Genomic DNA, 25,877 nt, shown 5'->3' with positions numbered 1-25,877 from the left:
CTTGGCACTGCTGCAAAGAGATCTGTGGGTGCCCCATCTCTGGAGATAGATACTCAAGGCCTGGTTGGATGGGCCCTGGGCAGCCTGAGCTGGTGGGGGGCAATCAGCACACAACAGGGGTTGGGCCTGGATGGGCTTTAAGGTCCCTTTCAACCCATGCCATTCCACATATGATTCTGAGTACAAAGTGGGTTTTCTTCCTGTCAGCTTAGTGAAACAAAATTATGTTCCCCAAACCACAAGCAGTCATCCTAGTTGCTAAAAGCAGAGCCTTTATGAGGGCAAGAGAGCAGTAAGCCAAACTCTGCACTGTGGGAACTGTTCTGTATGGGTCCTGTTCCCACCATGGCGCTGGAAACCACCACCAGTGCCTGGAAGCAAAGGCCAGGCTGGAATGGCTCAGCAGGAATCACTCCTCACTTTCCCATGAGGACTTAAATACTATCTGCTGTACATAAAATGTTCTTAGAACTGAATCTAATACATATTTTCAGAAAAAGTTAAAGACTTACTGAAACAGGCAAAATATCAAAGTGTTCTCCAATCAAATCACACTAAATATTTATGACTGCTTTCATTAGCCCAGAGGGAATTCTCCATTTCAATGAAACTAGATCAAGTCACCTCTTGGTAGAGCTGGCCAAGCAATCAAGTTTTCCAGTCCATCAGCTTTCCACTGCTGTGCCTCCACAGACCACTGGCACTGCCCTTGAGAGCAGGACACGCACAGCAGTGGTTTCCAGAGCTCACAAACACATACCTCAGAACTGTTGGCACTCTGCAACACTTACCTCTGTGTTTCACTGCCACAGGCTCCAACAGTGAGACTCAGATGTTCCAAGATAGCGCATGTCACCAAAAAGCTCATGTTCAAAGTTCAAGTCGCTCCTTCTCCCATGGCTGTTAGTCAAACAGGGGCTACCTTATATTAATAAGTTCCTTATAGTTTGTCCACTTGAGCTAGAAAATTTCTCCAGTACTTATGTTTCATTACAGGCTGTTTAGATATTTCCATGACGTCATAAAAACAATCCAGTAAACAAGAGCACTTCTGCTAAGCAATGAGCGACCAGCATCCTTCTAGCCTTGCTCTCAGCAAGCCACAGCCAGATCCATTGCTTTCTCTTCACCTTGTAGACATTGCAAACAGAAGCACATGTGGCACACATGCAGCCACATGTCACGCAAGAGGAGAGATATACAGGAACCCATTTGGGCATTCCTTCTGGCTCCTTATAGCTCTTCAGCTGTGACATGCAGTATAACAGCCTCTAGCTTCAGGGACCCATCAGGAAAGCACAAGTCTGGCTACACAGGGATCTCATACTGGAAAGAAAAAAGCACACAGTGCAAACAGAAGGGGTGCCCTGTGCAGAAGTAAACAGTATAAAAGAGCAATAGATTCTTAATCTCAAAGCCTAAGACTGATGGGTTTGCATGTTGCAAGAGGACAGGTTTAGATTAGATATATGGAAGACTTTTTCTCCCCAGAGGTTGCTGAGGCCCTGGCACTGCTGCCCAGAGCTGTGGTGCCCCATCCCTGGAGGTGCCCAAGGCCAGGTTGGATGGGCCCTGGGCAGCCTGAGCTGGTGGGGGCAGCCCTGCCCACAGCAGCAGTTAGAACTGGATGGACTTCAAGGTTCCTTCCAACCCAACCCATCCTATGATCCTAGAAAAGCCAAACCTGTAATTCAGATGTATTAGTAGGGCACTAATTTCTGACCTCTCTCCTTTCTCATTTCTCCCTCTGTGCAGACATGGACACGTGCACACACCATACATTTCACCATCTATAACATTTATGCCACACTACCAAGATGTGTGGTTTCTTAATTCTGTAGAAAAAGGACGTTAAACACATTTAGTTTGTTTTGAGAAAAGAAAAAAAGAGCTAAAGCGAGGCTTAATAAAGAAATACTGAAGAAATCACAACTACTTCAAATAATAAATATTTGTACAGTGTTTGAAGATGCAAAACTAAAGAGTATTTATACAAACAGTACACCAATTACACTTGAACCAGAAATGGCAAAAAGAGCATGAATGAATCACACATCAGACACGACAGTCTGAAGAGAGACAGCAGAGTCACATGCAAAAAAGACTCAGAGTAAACACATCTGTTGCTCTCCTGCCTTTTACCAAGATTCTACTTCAGTGCCTGCATGTATCCTAAAAGCACATTTCACAATCCTGACATCACAGTTTATGGAAACCGCAAAGCATGAAAACTACCCACCAAGCTGAGTTAGGAATCTTTTGGCAGAGATACAGATATGTATTGACAAGAAAAAGAATTTAACCTTATTTGGAAAAACAAGGAATTGACTCTAACTATACTTGCACTGCAATTACTGCTGCTAGAACTGAGAGAAGAAGCTTTCCAACATACATTAACATCCTAAATGAGAGAATTATGAAATACATCCTTCACAATTGAGGTCTTCCAGTTTCCAGTCTGGTATGACATTAGAAGTATTTGATAAGTATGTGGAGAAAAAGTTACTGTGTTGAAACTATTTATCATTATTTATAATGATTAAGAAACAAAACAACTAAGTAAAATATTTGAAATGCTTAAGGCTTTCCCTTTAAGGAAGTCACTCATTTCACCTTGTCCTGAAGATGAAGCTCGTCTGGGGATGAATTTGAGGCCTTTTCAGTAAGCTGTAACCAAACCTTCCACCAAAGGAGGAGCTCACACAGAGCACAGAAAGATGTGTTTTGGTTATGCTGCAATTCATCAGTCCAGCCTGGCTGCTTTCCATTGGCATTAGCAAGAGCCTAATCTGACTGAAGACTAAAGAGTTGGATCTTGCTTTTGAAGTTCATTGCTATAAATTAAATGCTTCTACTTTTCTTAATTAGTGTTTGTCAAACACATGCTTTTTAGAATATATCTTTTAGAATATATCTGAAAAGGGGAAGACTCCCTTAGGATTCACATGTAGTTTTCTGCCTTTATTTCAATAACACTTATGCTCCATTTCCTATTCCCAAAAAAATGGTGGAAATGCTGAAGAAGATAATGAAGTCACTGCTATCTTTTCAGTTCCAGTTGTTTTCTAAACTAACAATAGTTGCCTTCCTACTATAATTCAGGCCATGAAAAGGGGGAAAAAAACATAAGTTGTCTCTTTTTCCCCTCTGTTTGACACATTAATAAGAACTAAAAGAAAACCAATCAAATATCCACACAGTAATTGAGAAAAAACAGACTTATTTTGAGCAACGCAAAGCTTATCACACCTATTAGATCAACAATGCAAGTTTGCCTCCTCCTTTTAATTTACCACTTGGCCATAGATAAGACCTCGATAACTCAAAAGATGGGCCCATGTGAACCTACTGAGGCTCAACAAAGCAAAGTGCAGGGTTTTGCAGTTGGGTCAGAGTCATCACAGATGCATATACAGACTGGCAGAACTCCTGGAGAGTAGCCTTATAAACATGAGAAATCAACTTTCTCTTTACAAGGATAGATAGTGATAGGACACGGGTGAATGGCTTTAAACTAAAGGAAGGAAGATATAGATTAGATGTCAGGGGAAGTTTTTCACTGAGAGGGTGGTGATGGAACAGGGTTGCCCAGGGAGGTTTTATATGCCTCATTCCTGGAAGCGTGCAAGGCCAGGCTGGATGGGGCCATGGGCAACCTGCTCTAGTACTTCACCTAGTGGTTGGCAACCCTACTTACAGCAGGGGGGTGGAACTTGATGATCCTAGAGGTCTCTTCCAACATGAGCCATTCTATGGATCTATGAAGATGACACATAAATGAAATAGGTCAAGTAAGCCATTAAATATGAAGTACATGATTTCCAGTGACATTGCACATTTATGCTATATCAGTACTTCACAGTCCCAAATGAAATGAGTCTAGGATTGGTCTCATAAGGAGGTGATCTTTCACCCTGTCTCGAACCTTGAGTTGTGGAAAATACTACTGCTTAAGTGAACGATGCTATACCAGAGTCCTTGTTTCTGCCTGCACTCAGTAGCTGCAGTCATCACTGCACAGCAGCAGGAGCACCACAAAGGTTATTATTCCCAGGTGGAAAGGAGAATTGCTGCCTACCCTACTTTGTCTGAATGACAGCCCAATTTATAGAAGTCTGCTCACACTACAGATTTCATCACCTCAGCATCCTCTAGCACCCAGCAAAAGCATTGTCATCTAAGTGTCTCTTCAGCAATTAAAATAGTAATGGAAATAGAATGTGAAAGGCTTAAGCTTAATAAACCATTGAGTTTTACAATCAGAAAAACTGAAAATGATGACTACTAAAAGAAATCCAGAATGATGAGAGCATACTGCTCTTATTAACTAGCACATACGAGCAGACAATTGCTGCTCCAGGCAGTGAAGCACCACACTACTACTTTAAGTGTCCTCCAGCTGTCTAACAGCCTGCAGCCAGCACTCCTCACCCATTCCTTCTTTCAAAGAACATCTCTCCACTTCAGTGTTCTTCCTGCAACTGGCAGCTGCACCAGCCCTGATCTGAACTGACTACATACACACAAACTGAAAGCAAAAATAACAAACATGGGAGGAACCCTAAAAAGAGCAAACATTTATGTCACTGTAGTATAGTAGATGGCATTTAAAGTAAGCATTCAGCTCTCTACTATTCTATGATGATGCTGAAATTTAAAAAGAAAGAGATAACATTAGGCATAAAGAACAGAAAATGAAGGGGTAGCCGAGCTGTATTCAGACTAGTGAGCTATGTAATAGGGGTGCTTTACTCAATTAAAAAACTAAACAAAATAAAAAAAGCCTATGGTTGTTATTCAGCTGTCCCAGGCACGCAGCAGTTTAGTTCATCGTTTTCCCATGCATGTCCAGTTACAACACAGTAAATATATCTTCCTCCCCTCACAAAATTATATGCTAAGTTATTGTTAGCACATTTTTGCCTAGCCCAATAACAAATGAAGTAGTCCAAAATAACCACAGCTGTAAGAATGAAAGGTTTGAAACTATGTACCAAGCTAATATGGGTAGAATGTATCTGATATGGACAGAAGACTATTTTGATAATGATACTATTTTACAGGTTAACTGTTCACTTTCATAAAAGCTGATAAGAATAAGCATATCCAGTGATCTCTGTTAGCAGATGCAGGCACAACAGCAATTCTAACCATCAGAAAACAAGCCATCTTTTGCATCAACTTTCCCAAACTGTTTCATCTCAGCCTTTGCACTGAGGCTGCTCTGCCTCTGAGGTTGCAGGAGCTTAGACTTACATGGTAACTGCAAAGCATTCAATAAAAGGAGCCCGTGACCAACCCAGGAATTTGAAGGTTCGTAACTTACTGAGAGAAGGAAAAACGACAGCTTTCTTGACACATTACAAGAGGCAAGAAGGTTGTTTTTTTTTCCCCTGCCACCAATGGCTGCCAGAGGAAATCCTGAAGAAGATACAAAGGCCTCTTTTTCCACAGTGAGTAAATTCTGAGTGAGTAAATTTTACATCTATGTTTCTGCTCTGACTTGTCACATGAGGGCAGCCTCTTTTATGAAGGCCAGTAGCTTCAAGTGGGGCTTGAAGTGAAAACTGAATGCTAGTAGCACCGCAGAGCCACACAGATAAGATACCATCTCCTCCTGTTTGCATAACAGTGAGATGAAATACTATGGTCACCAGAAAAGCTGGTACAACTGTCGGACAGTTGCTTGTGAAAACAAGAGAAGGAAGAGGGCTAGAGACTGTTATGTCACGTGCACATGGTATGGAAGCATTTCATATGTCGCATATCAAACACTGGGTTGTCACATGTTCCTTATGTACAGTTTAATATTTTACCAGCAGCATACTGGTGTAGTTGTTACAGATGGTAACGCCCTCAGTGAAAATACATATTGATAATCGAATATAACAACATATTTAGACTCCTCGTGCTGACTTTGTGCTCATTCAGGCAACCTACAATTCTGAAGCACAGCCAGAGCCACGACACCTCCAGCACCACAACCAGCACGCACAGTAATCCCAGTAGCCTGCTGCCACCAAAAGGAAAAGAGCAGAATTACTGCAGATGGAAAGGCGTTACTTCTCTTACCACAGGAACTAACTCAGCAAATTCAGCTGCCATAAGGAAGAGACAAATTCGGTATTTTCATCAAGGTGAGGTCTTTGAAAGCAAAAAGATGGGAGAACCTCCGGGAGCTGATCTCCCCCAGTTTCTCAATGCTTTGAAGTCAGATGGGATAAGAGGCTGGGAAATACACAACTGAGGTGCTGCAACTCTCCAAGGCCAGCCCTCCAGGGCTTTGTTCTACCTCCTAGGAAACACCACACCAAGAATTACATTTCTCAAAAAAGTTCACATGATGTGAAAGCAGTACAGTAACATGACTGCTCCATGAAATAAATTGGGCACCTTAGAAAGGGATCAGATGATTGTAAACGTTCTGCAGAAAACTACAGTTCTACAGAAGAAATGGATCATTAAGACAGCTTTTATAAATAAACCAGGAGTATACAAAGATATGGGGGGGGGGGATAAGAGGGTGCAATTAAATACTTGTTGCTGCAGTAAATCCTGTGGTCTCTATTTCACCTCCCTGCTTTCCTCGTGCTCCAGAAATTACCAAGCTTTGCACATATGGAATGTGGGAGGGTACATGGAAGCCCTTTACCTTCACCAAGCCCTGATACAAGGAAGTGGCTGATTTACCATACTGACTTCTGATTACTACTTAGAGGACACTGAGTACCACGGAATTAAATAGTCACAAGGGCAATCAAACCTTCTGCCTCTAACCACGAACCGACAGCACACGTATATAACAGGGAAAAAACTCATCATCCCATCTAACGTAGGTGCTCACACCCCTACAAGGTCAGCAAAAGTCGATGTAAGACAGGGAGTCTTTTCCATACTGGCAATACAAAGGACCTCGGCCCTCCCTTCTGGCTGCTCGACACCGCACCCGGGTGTTAAAGACGCCCAGCCAGGGCTGCGCTCCCACTCACGGCCCCGCCCGCCCGCCGCTACCTGCAGCAGGCCGCCCATCTTGGCGCGCAGGGCGCGGAACTCCTCCGGCGCCGCCTCGGGGTAGAGCTGCCCGCGCAGCAGCTCCTCCGTGATGTCGGCCTTGCCGTAGTAGGCGGCCTGCGCGATGCCGCCCAGCAGCGCGCTCAGCGCCTTGCCGCCATCGGCCGCCGGCGGCTGCTGCTCGGCCGCCGCCATGTTGGAGGGGCGGCCCGCGCCCCAGTCCCCGCCTCGGGAAGGGATGCCGCCGCACCGCCTCACTGCGCGCCACCCGGCTGGGACGGGCCTGGGCGCTGGGGCAGCAAGCGTCTTTTGAAGCTTTAAAGCGGCTGCGGACGCAGGAGATGAACCTCGGTCAGATGGACTGTTCTGCGGGCACCCAGTTCCTGCTTCTGACCAAAATGCCAAAAACCCTTGGAAGGCAGCGTATGAACCAAAACAGAGTTCGTATTTAGTCTTCGAGAATGAGATACTAAATGAATTCATGACTTAAGAACTCAGTGTCTGCCTTCCATACTTAAGAGGGCCTGCTCAGAGCATGCAAAGCAATGGCCATGCTGCCTAAATCAGCATGTTTGCTACTGCAAAGTAGAAAAAAAAAGTGGAAGCAAGGATTTGTGATAAGCGCCTTCCAGCAGCTCTGTGCATTTTTTAATTGTGTATGCCTTATCTGAACAGGCAAGCAGAAAAAATACAACTCCCCAGACTGAATCTCCACTGATTTTTGAGTGCAGAAACTGGTTGGGATAAAAGGAAGCAGGGAAGGCAGAGGAAAGAGAAGAGCAGGCAACATATGCTGCCTGAACTGCAGAACTGCTATGCACGGCCCCCTACCACTAGCTACAGGCAACAGTTCACACAAGGGTGGCTCTACCCCTCAGAACTCTTCCTTGCAATCTCGTCATAGGAAAAAGCAGCTTTGCTGGGGTGATGATCTGGTACAGCCTTGAACAGCATACTGCTCATGAGCTGCAACCCTGACAGGGAATCAGCAGTAGCCCAGGTCACTTTACACAACAGCCTTTTGCTGCTCAGAACTGCTATAATCACTTTCCCACTTCTTCTGGGCAGTAGCAACAACTTCTGGCTATAAAGATGTGGAGAAAGGGATACATTCCCTACAGATTTCCCCAGAACAATCAGAAATGTGTGTTTTTTCCCCAAGGAAAAAGAATGTTCCTGATACTGCCTAAAATATAAAAGCAATTCACTTACTCCTGCTGACTCTCGGAGTTTCAGACTATCTTCTTTCTTCTACATAGGACTGAGTCTGTATTAAGTCACTGAAGCTCCCTGCCAGTTGACTTTACCACGTAGAAGCAGCACTACAACATCCACCCATGCTGATCCAGCAGCTTCAGCCTGAAGTTGAAGATCTATTTTAATTGAATGGTTAAAGAAAGTAAACACTTCCCAGCCCTTGTATCTGCTGGGATGCAGTTCTATTCACCAGGATGCCAGTAAGCTGTGCAGCTGCTCCCCCTCTCTTCTCCCACTTCATGACTACATCCATTTTGTCCTTAGAAGGAAAAACTTGAATCAAAACAGCTCTGGCTCGATCACAACTACTGAGAAGATAACTTCTGCCACTGAGGCACAAAGGTGAGAAGCGCTGACAGGGAACCAAGTGCACTTTGCACACCACAGCACTAGTGCAGACATTCGGGCTCACTCAGACAAACATTCCTCAAGCAAATGAGCGCTACTAAGAGTAATCAGGATTACTGCTTCAGGTCACCTCACCAGGAGATAACCTTCAATTCCTTACCATGGTATCATATTCTGTAAGCCAGGCATAAACAGAACTAAGAAAAAAAAGGTTTTGTTTAGTTGATTTTATTGTTACATATTGATAACACATTGACACAGCTGATATCAGAGCAAACCCTTATGGGACAACTAAGTGCCACAAAGCACGTTATAGAACTGAAGATCAGTGTGAAGCAGCACAACATCTGGTTTAAAAAAAAAAAAGTCAGATGTCATGAAACCGTGTATTATTAGACTTCACTTAAAGAATCTTGAGAGGCCAAGAGATCACAAGCTTCCCAAAGCACAAGAAAAGCTATGTGCAGCTCCTCGGTCGTCCCATCAGAACTAACCCCACAAGGGACTCTTTGCAAATTCAGTGTTTCAATGTTCTACGTATTTTATGTTCTTCATTGTAAGAGAGCACAGAAAGCTGATCTATTCTACACACACATATACTGCTTCACTCTTTTGGGGCAAAATTACAATCACATTTTCCTATAGCTTTTAACAGCTATTTCAACCAGAATATATACACATGTATACAAAATGCCAAAATTAGGGCTTAAAGCAATTTCAGAGAAGTTTCCCAGTTCAGCTGTTTGTGCTCTTTATTTCAAAATCCAAAGTGCCAAATACAAGTAGCAAGAGTTTCCACTATTGCAATCTAACAAAAAAAAAAAAAAAAAAAAAAAGATGGGGATGAAGAACGATCCCACTTATCCATGGGAATTTGGAGAAATCATTTAAAGACACTTGAATTCATTTCAGAGGGCAGGAGTACATTTACAGTAGTAGCTGCACAGCTCATGTGGCCATATTTTCCAAATTAATTTTTAAACTGTCATTAGCAGGAACTGAGTGTACAGCTGTTGACAATTTAACATAACTCAGAAACAGACAACTGCACTGATACCAAATTTCTTAATGCATAATCATATTTGAAAAATATACAAAAGCCAAAGTTATTACAGGAAATTAAAACCCAGTTTTAAAAAGTGCACAGTAAAAACTGAAGGTAATTACAAACTATCCACAGAGTGTACGTGTCCTGGTTTAGAGACAACACCAAGTTCTATCTGTTGGAAGTGCTAAATATTTTAAAGCCATGTACAGCACCAAATCAGTTCACATGAGACCCAACACCACCCTGCTTTCCGTAACAAGAGGCACCAGACAGTATCTGCACTCTCTTCAGCAGCAGCCTCCACAGACAGCTGATGAGCTGGGAGCTATCGGGTTTTGTTCTTTTTAGAGTTTCCCTGCAACAAGAAGCAACCAGTGAATACAATATATAATTCACTAAGAACACCTACACAGGAATCGTACGACCCAGGCTCTGATAATTTATGCCTACAGCAAGCAAAGGAGCACTGTAAAGCTGAAGATAAGCAGTACTGCTTCAAGTGCTTGCTCTGAAAATCCCTCTGTGCTTACAGGCATAACACAGGAAAGTACCAGAGCTTTCAAACAAGCACAAGAGCACCTTAATTTAATTGAAAATTATGAAAAAGACATTGAGTTGCATCCCACAACACTCAACTGTATTAGCACCATTTATATTGCAAAGCAGACTGAAGGCAGGTCCAGTCCTAATTTGACCCAGAGTGGTACTTCAAATATAAACCTTAGAGAATCAACGAGGCAATCGTCCTTCACCCTAACGTTTTGTCCCAAATCAAATTTAGCTTTAGCTTGGATTAAACATTTGTACTTGAGAAAAGGATTTGTTTTACAACTTTCTTACATCTGATTTCCAACAACTCTACAATGCAAACATACAGCTTAAAAAAAAAAAAAAAAAAAAAAAAGCACAGTAGTTTCTTTTTTACTCTTTCCTTAAAATAACATTTGTTTTTAAACCTAACCAACAAATCTGTTCAAATGATAATGGCTTTAAGCTATATCACTTTCAATTGAGTTGTTTTCTATGCTTGGTAGCATCTGAAGTATAAAAACAAGTGTCTATTATTGGGAGATTAAAAGTCACTTCCTAAAAGACAGCGTGTCCTTTCAAGTTTTGAAATTATGAGAAGTGAAAAATCCACAAAGCATTTTATTTTTTGTATGTTTTCATGTTTTATAACAACATGAAATGCTATGATCCGTGTGCAGCTACGAGCTCATACACCAAGAAATAGTCCTGAAGAGCCTGGTCAACTTCAAAGTTTAGATATCTGAAGAACTTGAAAGAATAAAGAAGATAAAAATCACAGTAAAGGAGCTCTAATCTAAACATAGATTTCTCTTCCCCTCGCTGAAACCTGCTTCCCTGCATTCCACAATTAAGGAGGATTATTCATTTCATAACAAAACGAATGAAAGATAAAGACCTTCACAATGTATATTCCTTCCCAGAACCCCCAGGACAGGATATACCATGGTGTAAGCACCCTCTGTTCTATACAGCAGACTTCCACTTTTTTCATCACTAAGGTACATTGGAAAACCTTGCCTCTGGGTAAATGGATGGTTCCCTGCTTGGAAAAAGCTCAAGTGTGGTTTAAGAAAGTTCACAGAATGAAGCAAGTTTTTTATTCCTACATGAAAGAAACAGACAACCTAGACTATGGAAATAAAACAGGGCAGGAAGAAAATTGCCAAGAACCAAGTAACTGCAACTAGGATAAGAGCACAGGACAACGTGCATGACCAGACTTGGAGTTTTCTTTCCAGCTGGCCCAAAATAGAAACCACAGCTTGTGGATTGATTTGTGAAAGGGTATTACTGCAGCCATGGCAAAGGTAAACACAGAGCTCCCAACTACAGCCAGCATCTAGTGTCAACACTTGGCAACTGACCTTACTAGTCATCTTTAGTGTGTCAATTTCTTCCCTTTGTTTAGTTAGAGTCTCATTCATACTGCAGAGATGGTCACTCATCATACTTAACTGATCCTCATAACTTCTCTTTGTCGTCATCAACTCATCCTAGGGGGAAAAAGAAAAAAAAGTCAGCAGTTTGAAGCCTTTGTTCAATGTAAGAAAATGGCTGCTTTGCCAGTTGGTCCCATCTCTGCCGGAAGGTAAATGCAACTAAACCACACCACTGAAAAATATCACAAAAAGCCCATAGGTCCCCTTTTACCTGAAGACTCGTGTATTGTCTGTCACCCTTAATTTTGATTGGTTTCCTTAATAATTTTCCCAACTCTTTATAGCTTACATGAAAGTTGAACAGCTACATTTTCCAATATCACTTCTAGCCAAGTAACAAGTAAAATCTACAGGGTTAAAACACCACATGTACATGAACAAGCGTGGTAGATGAAGCTCAAGGAGTCAGCAACCCATATACATTTGCAGTGTGACTGTGCCTCTAGAATTAGAGATATGGAAAACCTGTGCACTACTAGAAGATAGCAATGACTAGATACAGACCTTAGATACAGACAGGATAGGAAGGGGAGGAGTCGCACTCAATACAAATGCGTGGTTTAAACACACGATGTTATAACTGGTACCTGTGTATTTAAGTAATCTTCCCCTCACAGAGGGAAATAAGGCTAAAACAATCCTGTGCTTACACGTACAGAAAACACATTTTTATAAAGCAGCCTTGACAGTGGGCTAAAAACACAGGCTTGGCCACTACAACCATTTCCTTGCAAGGATCTTCCACTTCAAGGGTGTTATTTCCATCTAGTCTCCACATACCTCTATTTCTTACACCATATTACTAAGGACCGAAAAAGCACAACTGCAGCTTAAAGGTTTCTTCACCTTCCCCTTATACACAATTACCTTAACAAGCACATCTATTGCATCACTTATCATCTTACTTGCCTGTAATCTACTGATGCTTTGACTAGCCAGTTTCAACTCTTCTGTGAGTGATTCCTTGGACTTCTCTGCTAAAGACAGTCTTTTGGCAAGTGCTCGACACTGGCAGTTAGAGCAGCATAGGGAAGACAGAAGGGAAGAAAGTTAGTTCCAAAGTGTTATATTGTGCCATCTTTAACTAAATGCTTCGAGTCTTTCCATCTTTTTGTAATCCTCAGATATCCAGAAACTTACTCAGAATCTGCGCAGTTTTAAATACAAAGATAGTGAAATAATTAACAGTAAACTTGTTTTTATTTTACAGATTTTCCATATTATTAAGTGTTCTGTTTTCATCCCATTACCGCCAGGAAATATTTCATAGAAAGCAACACAAACATCTCACTTTGTACATTATTCAAGTATCATACAAAGATGGCTTACTATGTCATCCACTATCAAAAATTAATTTTTAAAAGTTGCTGTTAATCCCACAAGAAATATTCATTATGTACAAGAATTACTTCTTGACCTAAAGTGAAAAGAGGAAGCTAAAGAGACCATGAATTATTTTATTAATTCTTAATATCTTTATATCAACAGACCAATACACAATACACATTTTAATTCTTAAGCTTTTTTAGCCTTACTGGGTGACATTTTTCCTCCTGTTGTTTAAAGTCTTTCTATAACATTCATTTTATGCATACCACAGACCACAGCCAAAAAATGTACTGCAGAAACACATTTTTCCTGGAATACATACCATAGATTTAACACTTGCTCATGGAAAATTCAGAAGGGGATTTACTGTTTTCAGTAGAAACAACTGTATTCTCACCTCTGCATGAAAGTGTACTGATTTGCTGTCAGCAAGCTGTAGATGGGATGTAAGTTCTGCTATTCTTGCCATATAGTGTTTTTTAATCAAGTCTTCACGAGATTCAACATCTGGAATCTTATAAATATAAATTACTGTTTAATTTTTTGTTTTAATAGACTGAATACTTACACAACAACACTGTCCTCTATACTGAATCCCCTTCTGTACTGAGGCCTCCCAGTCATATCCAAAAGCATTTATTTCCCCAGATCACAACAAATTACAGGAGGTCAGCTGACATCAGCTCATACTTCCTTTAAGGACCAAGGATGCAAGAGGTTTGCTTAATTTAAGATATGAAGTCTGATGATGAACCCACTGCAAAAGCTCATTCTACCAAATTCAAGCAATCCAAACACTTTTCTCTTTAAGGAATAATTCTTCTGCATAACTAAATTTCAGAAGCTACTAAACTGTAAGAACTACAACTAATGTCGCAAGCTCTATAAGATCATTTAAGATATATTTTTGTTTTGTTGTTGATATTTTGTCTAAGCTGCTCCTATGTTTCTTTGAGAACAACTTCTGGTTTGGAATAGCCTGTACTTATGCGTTAAATACAGGGCACTTGAGCCAGCAACTTCCACTGTCCCCAGCCTCAACCCCTTTCTCAGGGATTAAGAATTGAGGCTTTGAATCCACTTCTGGTTTCTAAATACAAAAAGCAAGACCCTCCTTCAGGTACAGAGCACAGATCTGGACGAGCTTGCACTGCTCCAAACTGCTAGCACGAATAACAGCTACAATTCATGACACAGAAGAATATTTAAAAGACACACAAAAACTAACAGAAATATCATTTTAGAAACCTGAAAATACAGTACACAAACTACCTGAGTGACTTATGTCATTCTACTGTTATTTTTAATAGTTAATTACACCTTTAGAATAACACTGAGTTTTAAATTTTTACTAGATACATTTTGATAACATTTAAAAGAGATTACCTTCTCGTTATCAGTAGTTATAGTCAACATCCCAATCTAAAACAAGGAAGACAATATGCATGAAGTGAAAACTGCAAAAACAGACATCAGTCATAAAAGGACTTCAGTCAAAAACAAGTTCTTGTGACAGTTAGAATTAAGTTTAAGCATCTCTACCTGCAACATAAGCAAGAGTGGTGCAATGAATGCCCTGAATAGATCTTAAGGCGACACCAACTCTCCAAATACGAAATATCCCTTCTACACGTTAGGAGGTTACAGGGTAACAGCAATGAAATCAAACAAGATCTAGTTAGCTTACCTGATTATAGCTCCTATATTATACACACATGAAAATTAGTGCTTCCATGTATTGAGATGTCTCTTAATTACCCAGCTTCAAGAGCAAGGAAATCCACCTTGCATTTCTTGAGTACCTTCTGAATTCTTTTCTCTGCAGTTTGATTAATAAATTATTGGCAGCTCAGTTTCACATACTCACAAAACTCCAGCTGAGATGTATGTGAATAACAAGTTTCACATCTGGCCCTTTACAAAGACATTCTTACATGTTTTCCTTGACCCAAACAGGACTACAGATTTATGTCTATGGGCAATGTTCACATGGTTTACTGAGCTACCAGTTACGGGAAGCACCAACCAGAAAAAGATGTTCTCCTTAAACTCCTAAAGGATTAAACTCCAAAACTTAACATGACAGTTTATTTCAAAACTGGTTGGCCATGATGACCTTAAAGATCAAATCTTTTCCAACCTAAATGATCCTATGAAAACAACTCGTTAGTATTTTTGTGGGCTATTATTTACCAACATACAAAGACAAGACAGAATATATGCCATATCCAAAAGCACTGTTGAACCCAAGCTCTAAGAACTCAGGAAAGTTATGCAAAATTAATGATGCAGTGAATACTGGAAACTTGAATGGCTTCAAGTCCAAATTAAATTATACTACACTGACCTGTTCTTTCTTAATCCACTTAAGAATACTTATCACCTATTTCTGTTTGCTTTCACACACCTGCAAAGGAAGAAGTCCTGGAAACTCAGAGCCAACCTAAGATATATATACTCCTCACAAGGCTTCCTAGCTGTAGTCAGAAGAGTCAACAAGTCAAGCACTTATTATTTCCCCCTCAGCCAATCAAGTACAGAACTACATAAAAGTTTCTATTAATATCAAGATACTGAACAAAGTCTCGGAAGTCAAGTTCCAAACACTGAGGAGAGTATCAGCAAACAGCTTTGCAAATCAGGAGCTTAAGCATGACTGCATTTCAACATCAAAAAACTTTCAATATTAACGTTCCATTGATCAAGTAGTGCTGTTGTCAACTGCCATGTTTTTTTCCATTGAAGTAAGAAGTCACTTACCAGACTTGTACTTTTGATAGGTTCCCTCTGACTCTTCTCTGTGGTTTCCTCCTTTTGTTCAGCTATATTTGATAAAACAGAACACTCTTGTACAGTTTCAGCTAATTGTCCACTAAGAGAGTTCTTCAGCTTTTGGTTTTCCTTCTCCAGTTTTATTTTTGCTAGCTGGGCCTCCAACATCCAGTGCTCTTTCTCTTGTTCAAGTTTTGCAATTTTCTCCAAACTCTGTTGGACCTTTTGGATGGAAGTTCACAGTGCATCTTACTGAACATAGGAAGAAATACCCTCCAGGAGATGTTTGAAGACGGTACTATTTTAAACTATTATACAGGTGAGTTAGTAAGTAGTAGGCTGCTATCTGTAGGCTTAAGTGTGGTCATGTATCACAAATGACTCATCTAGTCAATGAGTCTGAAATAAGGGTTACCAGTTACTGCTCAAAGAGCCAAGGACAAATTAGATGAAAATCAGAGCAGGCAGAGGTTAGAAGAAAAACAGGAAAGTTTAAAAGATGTTTGCAGATAACAAAGCAATGCTGGTGCCAGGCACACAAGTGAAACACAATCCTTCCCTTCCCAGACATTCCACTGACACATACAGAAAACCCCAGCTTGTCCAAGTAAGGAAAGCTAAGGAACATTATATAACCTATCCCTCCACACATTTCTATTTGAAGTCATCTCATCTCAACTAATATGGTCTGAATTGGTTATTACAAAAAACACCAAAGTCTTTCTTCCGTAGAAGTTAAAGGTCATAAGCACAGCAAGAACATTGAAGCTAATAGCTAAGTTTTAATCAGTACATCAGTCAGTCTCACTGAGAGATGGACAGACTGCACAGGCCTTTTAAACACCACTTAATCCCCCTTTGCCTCACCTTCCAGAAAGAAAACAAACACATACTTAAAGAATGATGGGAATAAGACCTATTTAACATACTCTAAGAAAGTTGTTGCTATAAACAACTTCTGCGTAGTCCAAGAAAACCCACTCAAAACAGTACATAATATTAAAACAGTTTGTACTCTTTTACTTCCAGAACTGTAAATAAGATATCTAGAGTCTTATTTTAAGACTCAGAATTTCTATTTATGTACAAAGCTACACACAGATTGATGACTGAATACTACTTTGCCTTTATAAATACATTACTAGGTATTAGTAAAATGTATATGAGGATACCTGTTGTGCGAGACCTTCTCTACTTTCTGTGGAACTCAGAAGGACTCTGCGATTGGCCAAAGCTTCTTCATAAGGCACTGAATCTGCACAAGGCTGCAGAAGAATAGGAAAAAAAAAAATCAAAATGTTTGACAGTAAACCAGAATAAGTGTTCTACATTTATTTTCTTCTTATCCTCGTTACTTTACTAGAGGGAAGAAAAACATTTCTCCAGGTGTTTACCATCAGTAGAAAAAAGTTCCAACTTAAAAAAATCCATCTACTCTCCATCAAAATGCACACCTAATTAAAAGGTGCTAAGAAAACTATGTGCTACTTAGTGATCAAAAGTATCTTTAGGTCCACTTGACAGACATCAGAACATCAAAGGGGAGCGATGATAACCCTTAAGTACACCTATATCACAACTTAGTTTTTAATTTTAATAGGAACTGCAGGAGATTTGGTAATGTTCAGTCTTTTAGTTCAGCATATTTTCTCTATCATACTTATTTCCTAACATCTGGTTTCTTCTTCATTTGATCTCAACTGTCTTCAGTGAATGCAAATATAAAAATGATGCCACTCAATTCACATTCTTGGCAAACATGGGAGGCAGGTTAAATCAGTAAAAAAGATCAGCTCAGGACCCTCCTCAATACAGAAGTTACTCATGGAAATGGGTAACAGCAGAACCAACACATACTGTCAGTTCTGAGAGCAACTATGCTCTCAGATTTCTTCAATACCATTATTTCTCTATTTCTCTATTTTCTCATTGAGAAAAATGCTTTCCAAATACTGGAAGCCATTGATTTGTATTCTCTTTGTTACAACTGAAGAGCAAGCTAATTATCTCTATGCAAGCACATGAACTGAACAAACCTTCTTCAGAGTCTTCATATAGGCAACTGCCTTTTTCTTGTACTGCAGCATACACTCTGCTGAAAGAGGGCTGATGAACTCTGTTCCTCCTTTTGGGCCATAGCTCAACGAAGAAGTGAAGTGATCCAAGTTGTTGCTAAAGAACGAAGCAATCTAGACATACCAAGAGAAGTCACTTTCTAAATTAAGCTGAACAGAATGAGTTGTCAGAGCAGTTACATGTTTAAGTGAGGGAAAAGCACTTAGTGAAGCTGGACTTCACAAAGCTCAGACGTCACTAAGGCAAAACATCCTTTTCAAGGTACCTACTATCATCACCTATTGTTTTTAATGTACAGCACAAAAATACCTTAGAATAAGTCTGAATATAGGTAGGAGTACTGAAGACACATTTACATTTCTCAAATCATTCTTTTTTATTAAAGAAAGAAAATGCTCAAGTTATGGCATTATATTTAGACAAAGTTTCCATTACCTTGCCTATTCCATTTGTTAAAGACAAAATGGAGGACAAAATACAGTCATTTGTAGTTATGAGCTTCTGTGTGGCAGTTGGAACATCTTGTTCTAGTGTAGCTTTTTGACTGTAGTGCTTGGAAATGTCTAGAAAAATAAAAACATTGATATCATTTATGTTTTTGTCTATTTAAGTGATCATTTCCAACTTCAGCTTGTGACACTGAAATTTGAATACTTCTACCCTCCTTGAGTTGAATAAATGTTTAGTCTGGGTACTCTTAGTTATTCCATAGATTGCCATAGATGGTTGTTCATGATCAGAATAGACATTGTATCACAGAAGGGAGAAGAAAGAGACATATTTAAGTGTGCTCTGTCCCAAAAACCATAATTAAACAGGGAAGACAAGCTCCCACTGAACTCGCACTTTGTTCCAAAGTATATTTTCCACTTCCACATACTTATATCAGGACACTAGAGACAGACATTAAACATTACTAACAATCAGTCCAAAGCTTATAGAACTTAAAAGGGTAGGGTATTAAAATTGCCAAGGCCAAATCTAGAAGGCTACGAAAACTACACAGCACAGCAAGAGGTATTCTAAATTTCTTTCAGGCAAAATTAACAGAATTGTCTTCTGAGGGTGGGGGAACAAACAAAGAACATCACCACCACCACACAGAGAACTTTCTGAAAGTAATTTACAAAGAAGCATTAGTTTCACAAGTGAATGTTTCACAGGTACAAAAATGAGAAATCTCAGGTCTTTATCACCACAAGTTGTAACCTGATGCAAGCTTAAGGAATTGGAGTTACATTTGGGTTAGGGAAGGTAGAGAGAAACTACAGATCAATAATTCTCTTACGCGGGAGTCTGAGGTGTTGCAATGTTTCCATTGCTAACTAATGAGTTCTGAACTTTTCTTCAGACTTTCTCAGTCTTTACTTCTTTTGTTAAGTACAACTTACGCTGATGTTATGTTAGAGAAACCATAACAAGAGGCAGAAGGCACACATCAAACTTACCTATGCTCAGTGCTGCCTGGTTTAGTAATTCACTGTGTTTGACCTACAAATCTCTAACGTAATCATTTAGTTAAACCAAAGATTCTATAAAATTAGGTAGTACTATTGGCATTATTACTAACAGATTAAAAAAACCAAAGTATCTTGTTTAAATTGAGACCTTAATGTTTACAGCTGACTGGTACCAAACCAGTTCAACTACAGCAATTACTCTCCCCAAAACAGCGACACAGGAACAGATGTTACAGGATACATAGACACATTATTGCTTTAAAACTCCTTGAGTGTTAACCAAACAGTACTTCATTAGAAATGCAACATATCCACATTCTTTATACATAAGGAGAATCAGTCATTTAGAAGGAAGAAGTTCTGTTTTAATTTTGAAACCAACTCCCTCATCATCTCTGGTCATACAATCATATTTAAAAAAAAAAGTGTAATCAACTTGAAATCTAAGAAAACTTCCCTTTTGATGATAGTGTCAGGTCAACATTATATAAACAGGGAATGCATACACATAACATTCCATTCTGTATATGTTTAATTACAGCAATACAGTTCAGAAACTAAGGTGCAACAGCTCACAAATAGTCTAGAGTGTCACAGTTTAATCTTCCAGAAACTTAGAAGAACTAAACTAATAGAACAGAGTACCATAAAACATTTGTGGGTGACAAAAACTCAGCAGGTTTGGTGTCAATCTATATAGGCAAAACAGATCAGATTTACTATGTATCACACATTTAACATTGTAACAGAGAAAGTTGATGTTTGCTGTGTTGAAAGACTAAGGATGAAAACTGAAACCTACTACTACTCACGTAGCCTCACCTTTCAGGATGTCATGAGACGCATGAAGGCTTGCAGCAATGTTTGTAAACACCAAGCTGTAATTTGTTCTAAGTAGTCCTTCTGGTTTCGTACCTAAAAGTACCACGAAAAAGGAAAAAAAAGTTAGAACTCTATCATTAATGAAAACATTAACTCTAAAAATCTAAGACCGGTTTCTCCTAGCCTCAAAGCAACTGAGCCCAAGCTGGCACTTACTTGGTAAAGCAAGAAGACTAACGTATGTATGTAGCTTCTCAAAGATCGCCGTCAACCTTTTCATGTCTCTGTGTAGCTCCATATTTCTAGCTTTTAAAGCAGCTGTGCAAAGAGAAGACTCACACTCTTCTTCCAAACTAGGAATATGATTTTTAAACACACAAAAACACAAATGAGCAAATCTCTTACATAAGAATTTCAGGATCTTGGGGATAGATAGGTAGTTCTTTCTACATTGCCATTCCAAAGAAGCAATGAAGAGGTTATTTTAGAAAGGCTAACTTATTGGAGTTACACAGCATAGTTACAAAGAAATTATAAAAGCCTTTTTCTTAACCCAAATCCTCTTTCTAAGTCTTCTTTTGCACTGACAAAGTACCTCCCTTTGACCAACTCAGGAGCACACATTTTCACTACAGAAGGGATGTGCATCCAACAGTTTTGCTACACATGCAGATCAACAAAATCTTCAGACAGGCCCAAGAAATTAACAGTTCCAGTGTATAATATCTGCATAGTATCAATACTATTGAGTAATACAATTAAGCATTAAAGTCTGTACAGTTTTTATTAAAGCCACATCTTCAAGGGGAGAAGTTTTAAAATATAGTGGTTCAGTTCTAATGCCCACTGGAAAAAAAGGCAAAAAAAAAAAAAAGCATAACAAAGGGTCAAGAAACAGTATGCAAAGAAAATTTCTGCCTTTAATCTAAGGTGCTTTAAGGTTTGAGTTAATATTTGAGTTGTAGACATCGTCAATGTTGCAAATCTGACAGTGCCCCTTCAATGTGATCTATTAAACAAGTTTAAAAAGTACCTTTTTAACTGATAAGGAAGAATCTTTCTTAAAAAGCATAAGTATGAAGCTAAATGTTCTGAAAAGGCCTTCAATTTCACAGCTGTTTCCTGGAAAGAAAAACAGTGTAAGTATTTCTGCTCTGTTAAAGTCTTTTTTAATACTAAAAGTAAGAAATCTTACCAGGACTGTCACTGTATCTTCTGTAATACTCTCAAACAACTGAAGCATTCCTTCCTCCAGAGGGCGAACATAAAAAGCATTTTCATGAAGATACTGTGAGAACTGAGTACAGAGAGATATTTGAGATGGTGCTTGCTGAAGACTCTCAAACTGTTTCATATTTAACAACAGAAAAGTCAATTTGAACACAGTATCTATCACTTTAAATGATCCCCAAGACATCAATAATAAAATTAAGTGATGTACAGCCCCCTCCTCCACATGACACACAGACATACACCTTGAGGGAAAGCAAAGACAGTAATGGAAATCCAGGCAAACCCCTCTCATGTACTGCTCTGTCACAGCACCTTATCTACCTATACCTGTCATGCACAGTACACCTGGGTTTTTGACTGTAAAAAACTTTGTGTTACTTGCTCAACTACATCAAATTAAGGCTAGGTCCATGCACTCAGTAGGTCACCAAAACAAGCTGTGCCACCTTCCTCTCACCTACTGTTTTATCAGCCTTTGTGCTATTAATCAGCACAAACATTTCAACAGTTCTGCTGTGCAAAGTAGTGAAGAACTGAACTGAGTTAGAACTGACAGCAAGAGAAATGTATATATTTTATGTTCTCAGTCCAGTCCTCCATGTGGGCAAAAGTATGCTTATGCCAGTGTAAAGGATGGAGGGGTAACTGAGCAAAGTAGGAAAGGCTGCTGTCAGCAAATGTGACAGTTAAGAGAAATCCTGAAACTCTGGCTTCATTGCACTGCCCATCTTTCCTAAAATATGCTTAAATAAATTTTATAGCTAATTTATCCTCCAACAAAGTATGCCACAGAACAGAAGTATTCACTCAACCTCTTCAAAATAAACACTGGCAGTACTCTCAGGTTTAAAAAGTTTAGCAATGTAGAGATACGTATCACAGCACTAAAGAACCTTTTCTGCAATCGATACTGGCGACCACAATTCACCCCACAGAAAGATACTTTCATCTTTAGTTATTTATACTACAACAGCAAGTAAAGATCCCAGGCAAACAGGGTACAAGAAATTTTTCTTATTATTATTATTATGCTGCAGTAACACAGTGTTAACAAGAAGAGATGCCAAGCTCTTATGCATGCACAAATCTGGATGGAATTATGGTCAGTTCTTAAATCTAAGGAAAAAAGAGCAGCATGCAGAAAGCTCCTGCCTCGTGTTGCAAGGAAAAAGACTGGAATTATCTGGCAAGATGCTGAAGCCCCAGCAGAAACCAGCAATCCAATGCTTAAGGAGAAAAGGAATACTTGAACCTGGAAAGGAATTGTCCACATCTATTTTGAGTGTCTGGTGGGGAAAATAGCTTGAAAACGCCAGACAAGACCTGGAGTTGGGGAAAAACAGATCAGCGCAAGTGTGCTAAGTCACTGCATGATACTTGTTTCATTTTCTGCCTTTAGAAAGGCTTCTGAAGCACTCGGCGCAGAAGCTAAGGCCACACTGAGAGTATCTGCTAAGCAACTAGGCGTGTTAATTGAAGACACAGGAGCAACAGCAGCTTCAGTGACTGACAAAGTAGACTTTGTTGCTGTGCAATCATCACAAAAGCTGTGAGGTAGGATGCACTAAAGCATTTAGGTCACAAACATACAAGAAGAAAGGTAGGCTACAAGAGAATTCACGATGACAAAACCTAAACAACTATCCAGAGAGAAGAATCAGAGTTGGGAATAAGTTGCACCTTTCAGCTGTGTGAAAGCACTTTTATCTGCTGAAAAACAAAGAACTGCTGATTAGGACATTAAGACAAAAACATACATGAGAAATGATGTCTACGAAAGCCAATTTATCTGACCAGAGCAAACACCAGTTATGTCTGTGGAATGCAATCACCACACTAGGCCACATAAACAAGGAGACTCAGTTTCTGCCCCAAAGAACTTGGAAGATAACAAAACTACAGTTTTTAAAAAAAGGATGTGTCATTCAGAGTATTATTAGTGAAGCAAGAATATACTATTCTCAAACAAAGATCAATGTTGAACCTCTGGGAAAGCTTATTCTTTATTATATACATAGAAGGATTGAGAAAGTAAATTGAATAGGATTTCTCTAGCTGATAAATATCCACAAAAGCATATTCGTTGCCTGTTAGGAGATTAATGAAGGTCCTTCACAGAACAGTCCTTAACAGAAATGTTTTGCCACAGTTTACGTTTGCTTCTACAGGTGTTATACAGCCATTCAACGAAAGAGATGAACAAGACTTCAAAGTCTGAGCCATACAAACTACTAAGCTGAAATCACAGAACACTGGGTCATCTAGCAACTTTAATGCATGTTCATCTGCTGATGCTACTTAGTCAACAACTCAGATGTTAAAGCAGTTTTATTCCAAAGCATATATACATGGACCTCCTGCACAAATATTTGTGCACAAAATTATCATCTGTGCTTCATGACATAAAACCTCAAAAGATGCAACTTGAGAACTCTGGAAGATATCCCTATGAAGTCACCCCATTGAGTTATGAAAGAAGTCAGGTCAGATTTCTCAATGTCAACGTACTTCAGGTCATTGCAGAATCACATAATGGCCTGAAAAGGACCGCAATGGTCATCTAATTTCAACCCCCTGCTATGTGCAGGGTCGCCAACCAGCAGACCAGGCTGCCCAGAGCCACATCCAGCCTGGCCTTGAATACCTCCAGGGATGGAGCATCCACAACCTCCTTGGGCAGCCTGTTCCAGTACTTCACCACCCTCTGTGTGAAAAACTTCCTGCTAATATCTAACCTAAATTTCCCCTGTCTCAGTTTAAAACCATTCCCCCTTGTCCTATCACTATCCACACTCATAAACAACTGCTCCCCCTCCTGTTTATAAGCTCCCTCAAGTGCTGGAAGGCCACAATGAGGTCTTCCCAGAGCCTTCTCTTCTCCAAGCTAAACAAGTCTAGGTCCCTCAATCTTTCCTCACAGGAGAGGTGCTCCAGCTCTCTGATCATCTCAGTGGCCCTCCTCCTCCATGAGCTCTACCCCCTTCCTTTACTGGGGGCCCCAGGCCTGGATGCAGCACTGCAGATGGGGCCTCACAAGAGCAGAGTAGATGGGGACAATCACCTCCCTCTCCCTCTGGCCACCCCTTTTTAAATGCAGCCCAGAACACAGCTGGCCTGCTGGGCTGCAAGCGCACACTGCTGGCCCATGTCCAGCTTCTCATCCACCAGGACCCCCAAGTCCTTCTCCGCAGGGCTGCTCTCAAGGAATCTTCCCCCAGTTTGTATAAAAACCTGGGATGGCCCCAACCCAAGTGCAGCACCCTGCACTTGGCATTATTGAACCTCATTAGGTTTTCATGGGCCCACTTCTCCAGCCTGTTCAGATCCCTCTGGGTGGCTTCCTCTCTTTCTAATGTATTGACAGCACCGCTCAGCTCAGTGACTTGAAGCTTCAGAACACTTACAAGAGAGCTCTTCACACAGGCAGCCCAAAATAAATTATTTGACAAGTGAACAGTCTCCTTCATAAACCTAGCTTACATCCAGTTTATTTCATGGTGTAGTTACACCATATTCCATATGTGTTTTACAACATATTCCATACCCCAGTACATTTTCCTACTACTTGTCCAGCTAAGACAAGCATCCAGGTAGCAGTGCAATATTTAAATAATCAGCTCAACTCTTCAACAATGCACTTCCATTTAACGTTTCTAAAGCAAAACTAAGATTTGATGACCATGCTGCTGGTCTCCATGGTGTTATTTTAACAGAGGCATAGAGAGAAAGGAATCTTTGCACCCACCCCTTTGCACATGGACAATCCACCCAGCAGAAAAGACCTCCCATGCAAGAGAGCTTGCCTCTCAGGAACACATTTACAACCTTCCAGTAAAGGTGGCAGAAGTTTCCATCTGTGATTATTCACTCATGAAAGTCGACATAACTGAATATACGTACAGCTGTAATCAGAAAATTTTACCTTCTGATTTAATGGTGATATAGTGTCTGTTGCAGAATCAATGGGAAAGATCTGGACCTTCTGCTCAGTATACGTATGAAAATTCAGAAGAGCTGTTACAATTTCTTGCACAAAAGACAATGCCTGGCCAGCAAGGTCTCGCAACTTGAGCTGTGAAAACAGTTATAAAAATGACTGTATGACATGAACCTATTTAAATACAAAAAACATTCTATGTTCAGATACAAGAAAAAGGCTATGACTTCTTTCCTTCTAGTTCAACCTAAAACAGCAAAGCAATCATTTATAATTTTCCTTAAACGTTTTTAATATACTACAACACAATTTAGAAGTGCATGTTTTTCTCTGATAAAGTGTATTCCATACAACAAATGATGATTTTGCTCTACTTTGCTCTACTCAAACTATGGGCCACAAGAACAATGGCAGTTACTATAAGGACAGACTTCTAAAGATCAATAGATTAATTACTGATGACAGCTCAGTTCTGTAAGCATGGCAACACTGAGAAGTTTATAACCACTTGCTGTAAGGGAGCTTAACTAGGTACTGAAAAAACAGTGGGATAAAGGAATGCTTATCCTGTTTAGAAGAACTCAATTCTCCCACCTGGACAGAACTGAGCTGCT

The 25,877-nt window shown here is 39.9% G+C and overlaps 2 protein-coding genes across 10 annotated transcripts in view; both read right to left on the bottom strand.

The window, feature by feature from the left end:
* COMMD1 (copper metabolism domain containing 1) overlaps positions 1-7,236 on the bottom strand; it is a 67,880-nt gene extending 60,644 nt beyond the window's left edge. For 2 of the 3 annotated variants that reach the window (XR_008205187.1, XM_052677326.1), the window contains exon 1: positions 7,012-7,236. Coding sequence is in view for 2 of the 3 variants with exons in the window: in XM_052677326.1 (XP_052533286.1) it covers positions 7,012-7,206 (195 nt within the window). In the remaining variant the exon portion in view is untranslated. The remainder of the gene's footprint in view (positions 1-7,011) is intronic. The other variant, XM_052677335.1, reaches the window with a different exon arrangement.
* Positions 7,237-8,828: 1,592 nt separating this feature from the next.
* Positions 8,829-25,877, bottom strand: part of PPP1R21 (protein phosphatase 1 regulatory subunit 21) — a 29,032-nt gene continuing 11,983 nt past the window's right edge. For 6 of the 7 annotated variants that reach the window (XM_052677264.1, XM_052677274.1, XM_052677283.1 and 3 more), the window contains 14 exons: positions 25,249-25,398; positions 21,289-21,390; positions 21,127-21,215; positions 20,310-20,446; positions 20,094-20,186; positions 18,247-18,374; positions 17,772-17,924; positions 16,908-17,000; positions 15,724-15,957; positions 14,350-14,385; positions 13,361-13,477; positions 12,544-12,642; positions 11,560-11,688; positions 8,829-10,019 (listed from right to left, as the gene is read on the bottom strand). In XM_052677264.1, the coding sequence (XP_052533224.1) occupies positions 9,990-10,019; positions 11,560-11,688; positions 12,544-12,642; positions 13,361-13,477; positions 14,350-14,385; positions 15,724-15,957; positions 16,908-17,000; positions 17,772-17,924; positions 18,247-18,374; positions 20,094-20,186; positions 20,310-20,446; positions 21,127-21,215; positions 21,289-21,390; positions 25,249-25,398 (1,590 nt within the window). In that variant the 3' untranslated portion in view covers positions 8,829-9,989. Of the gene's footprint in view, positions 10,020-11,559; positions 11,689-12,543; positions 12,643-13,360; positions 13,478-14,349; positions 14,421-15,723; positions 15,958-16,907; positions 17,001-17,771; positions 17,925-18,246; positions 18,375-20,093; positions 20,187-20,309; positions 20,447-21,126; positions 21,216-21,288; positions 21,391-25,248; positions 25,399-25,877 lie in introns of those variants that run through there. The other variant, XM_052677315.1, reaches the window with a different exon arrangement.

The sequence above is a fragment of the Tympanuchus pallidicinctus genome, unplaced genomic scaffold, assembly GCF_026119805.1.
Source record: "Tympanuchus pallidicinctus isolate F22 unplaced genomic scaffold, pur_lepc_1.0 scaffold1, whole genome shotgun sequence".
Classification (NCBI taxonomy): Eukaryota; Metazoa; Chordata; class Aves; order Galliformes; family Phasianidae; genus Tympanuchus; species Tympanuchus pallidicinctus.
Note: the sequence above shows the minus strand (reverse complement) of the source record. Positions and strands in the feature narration are given on the sequence as shown.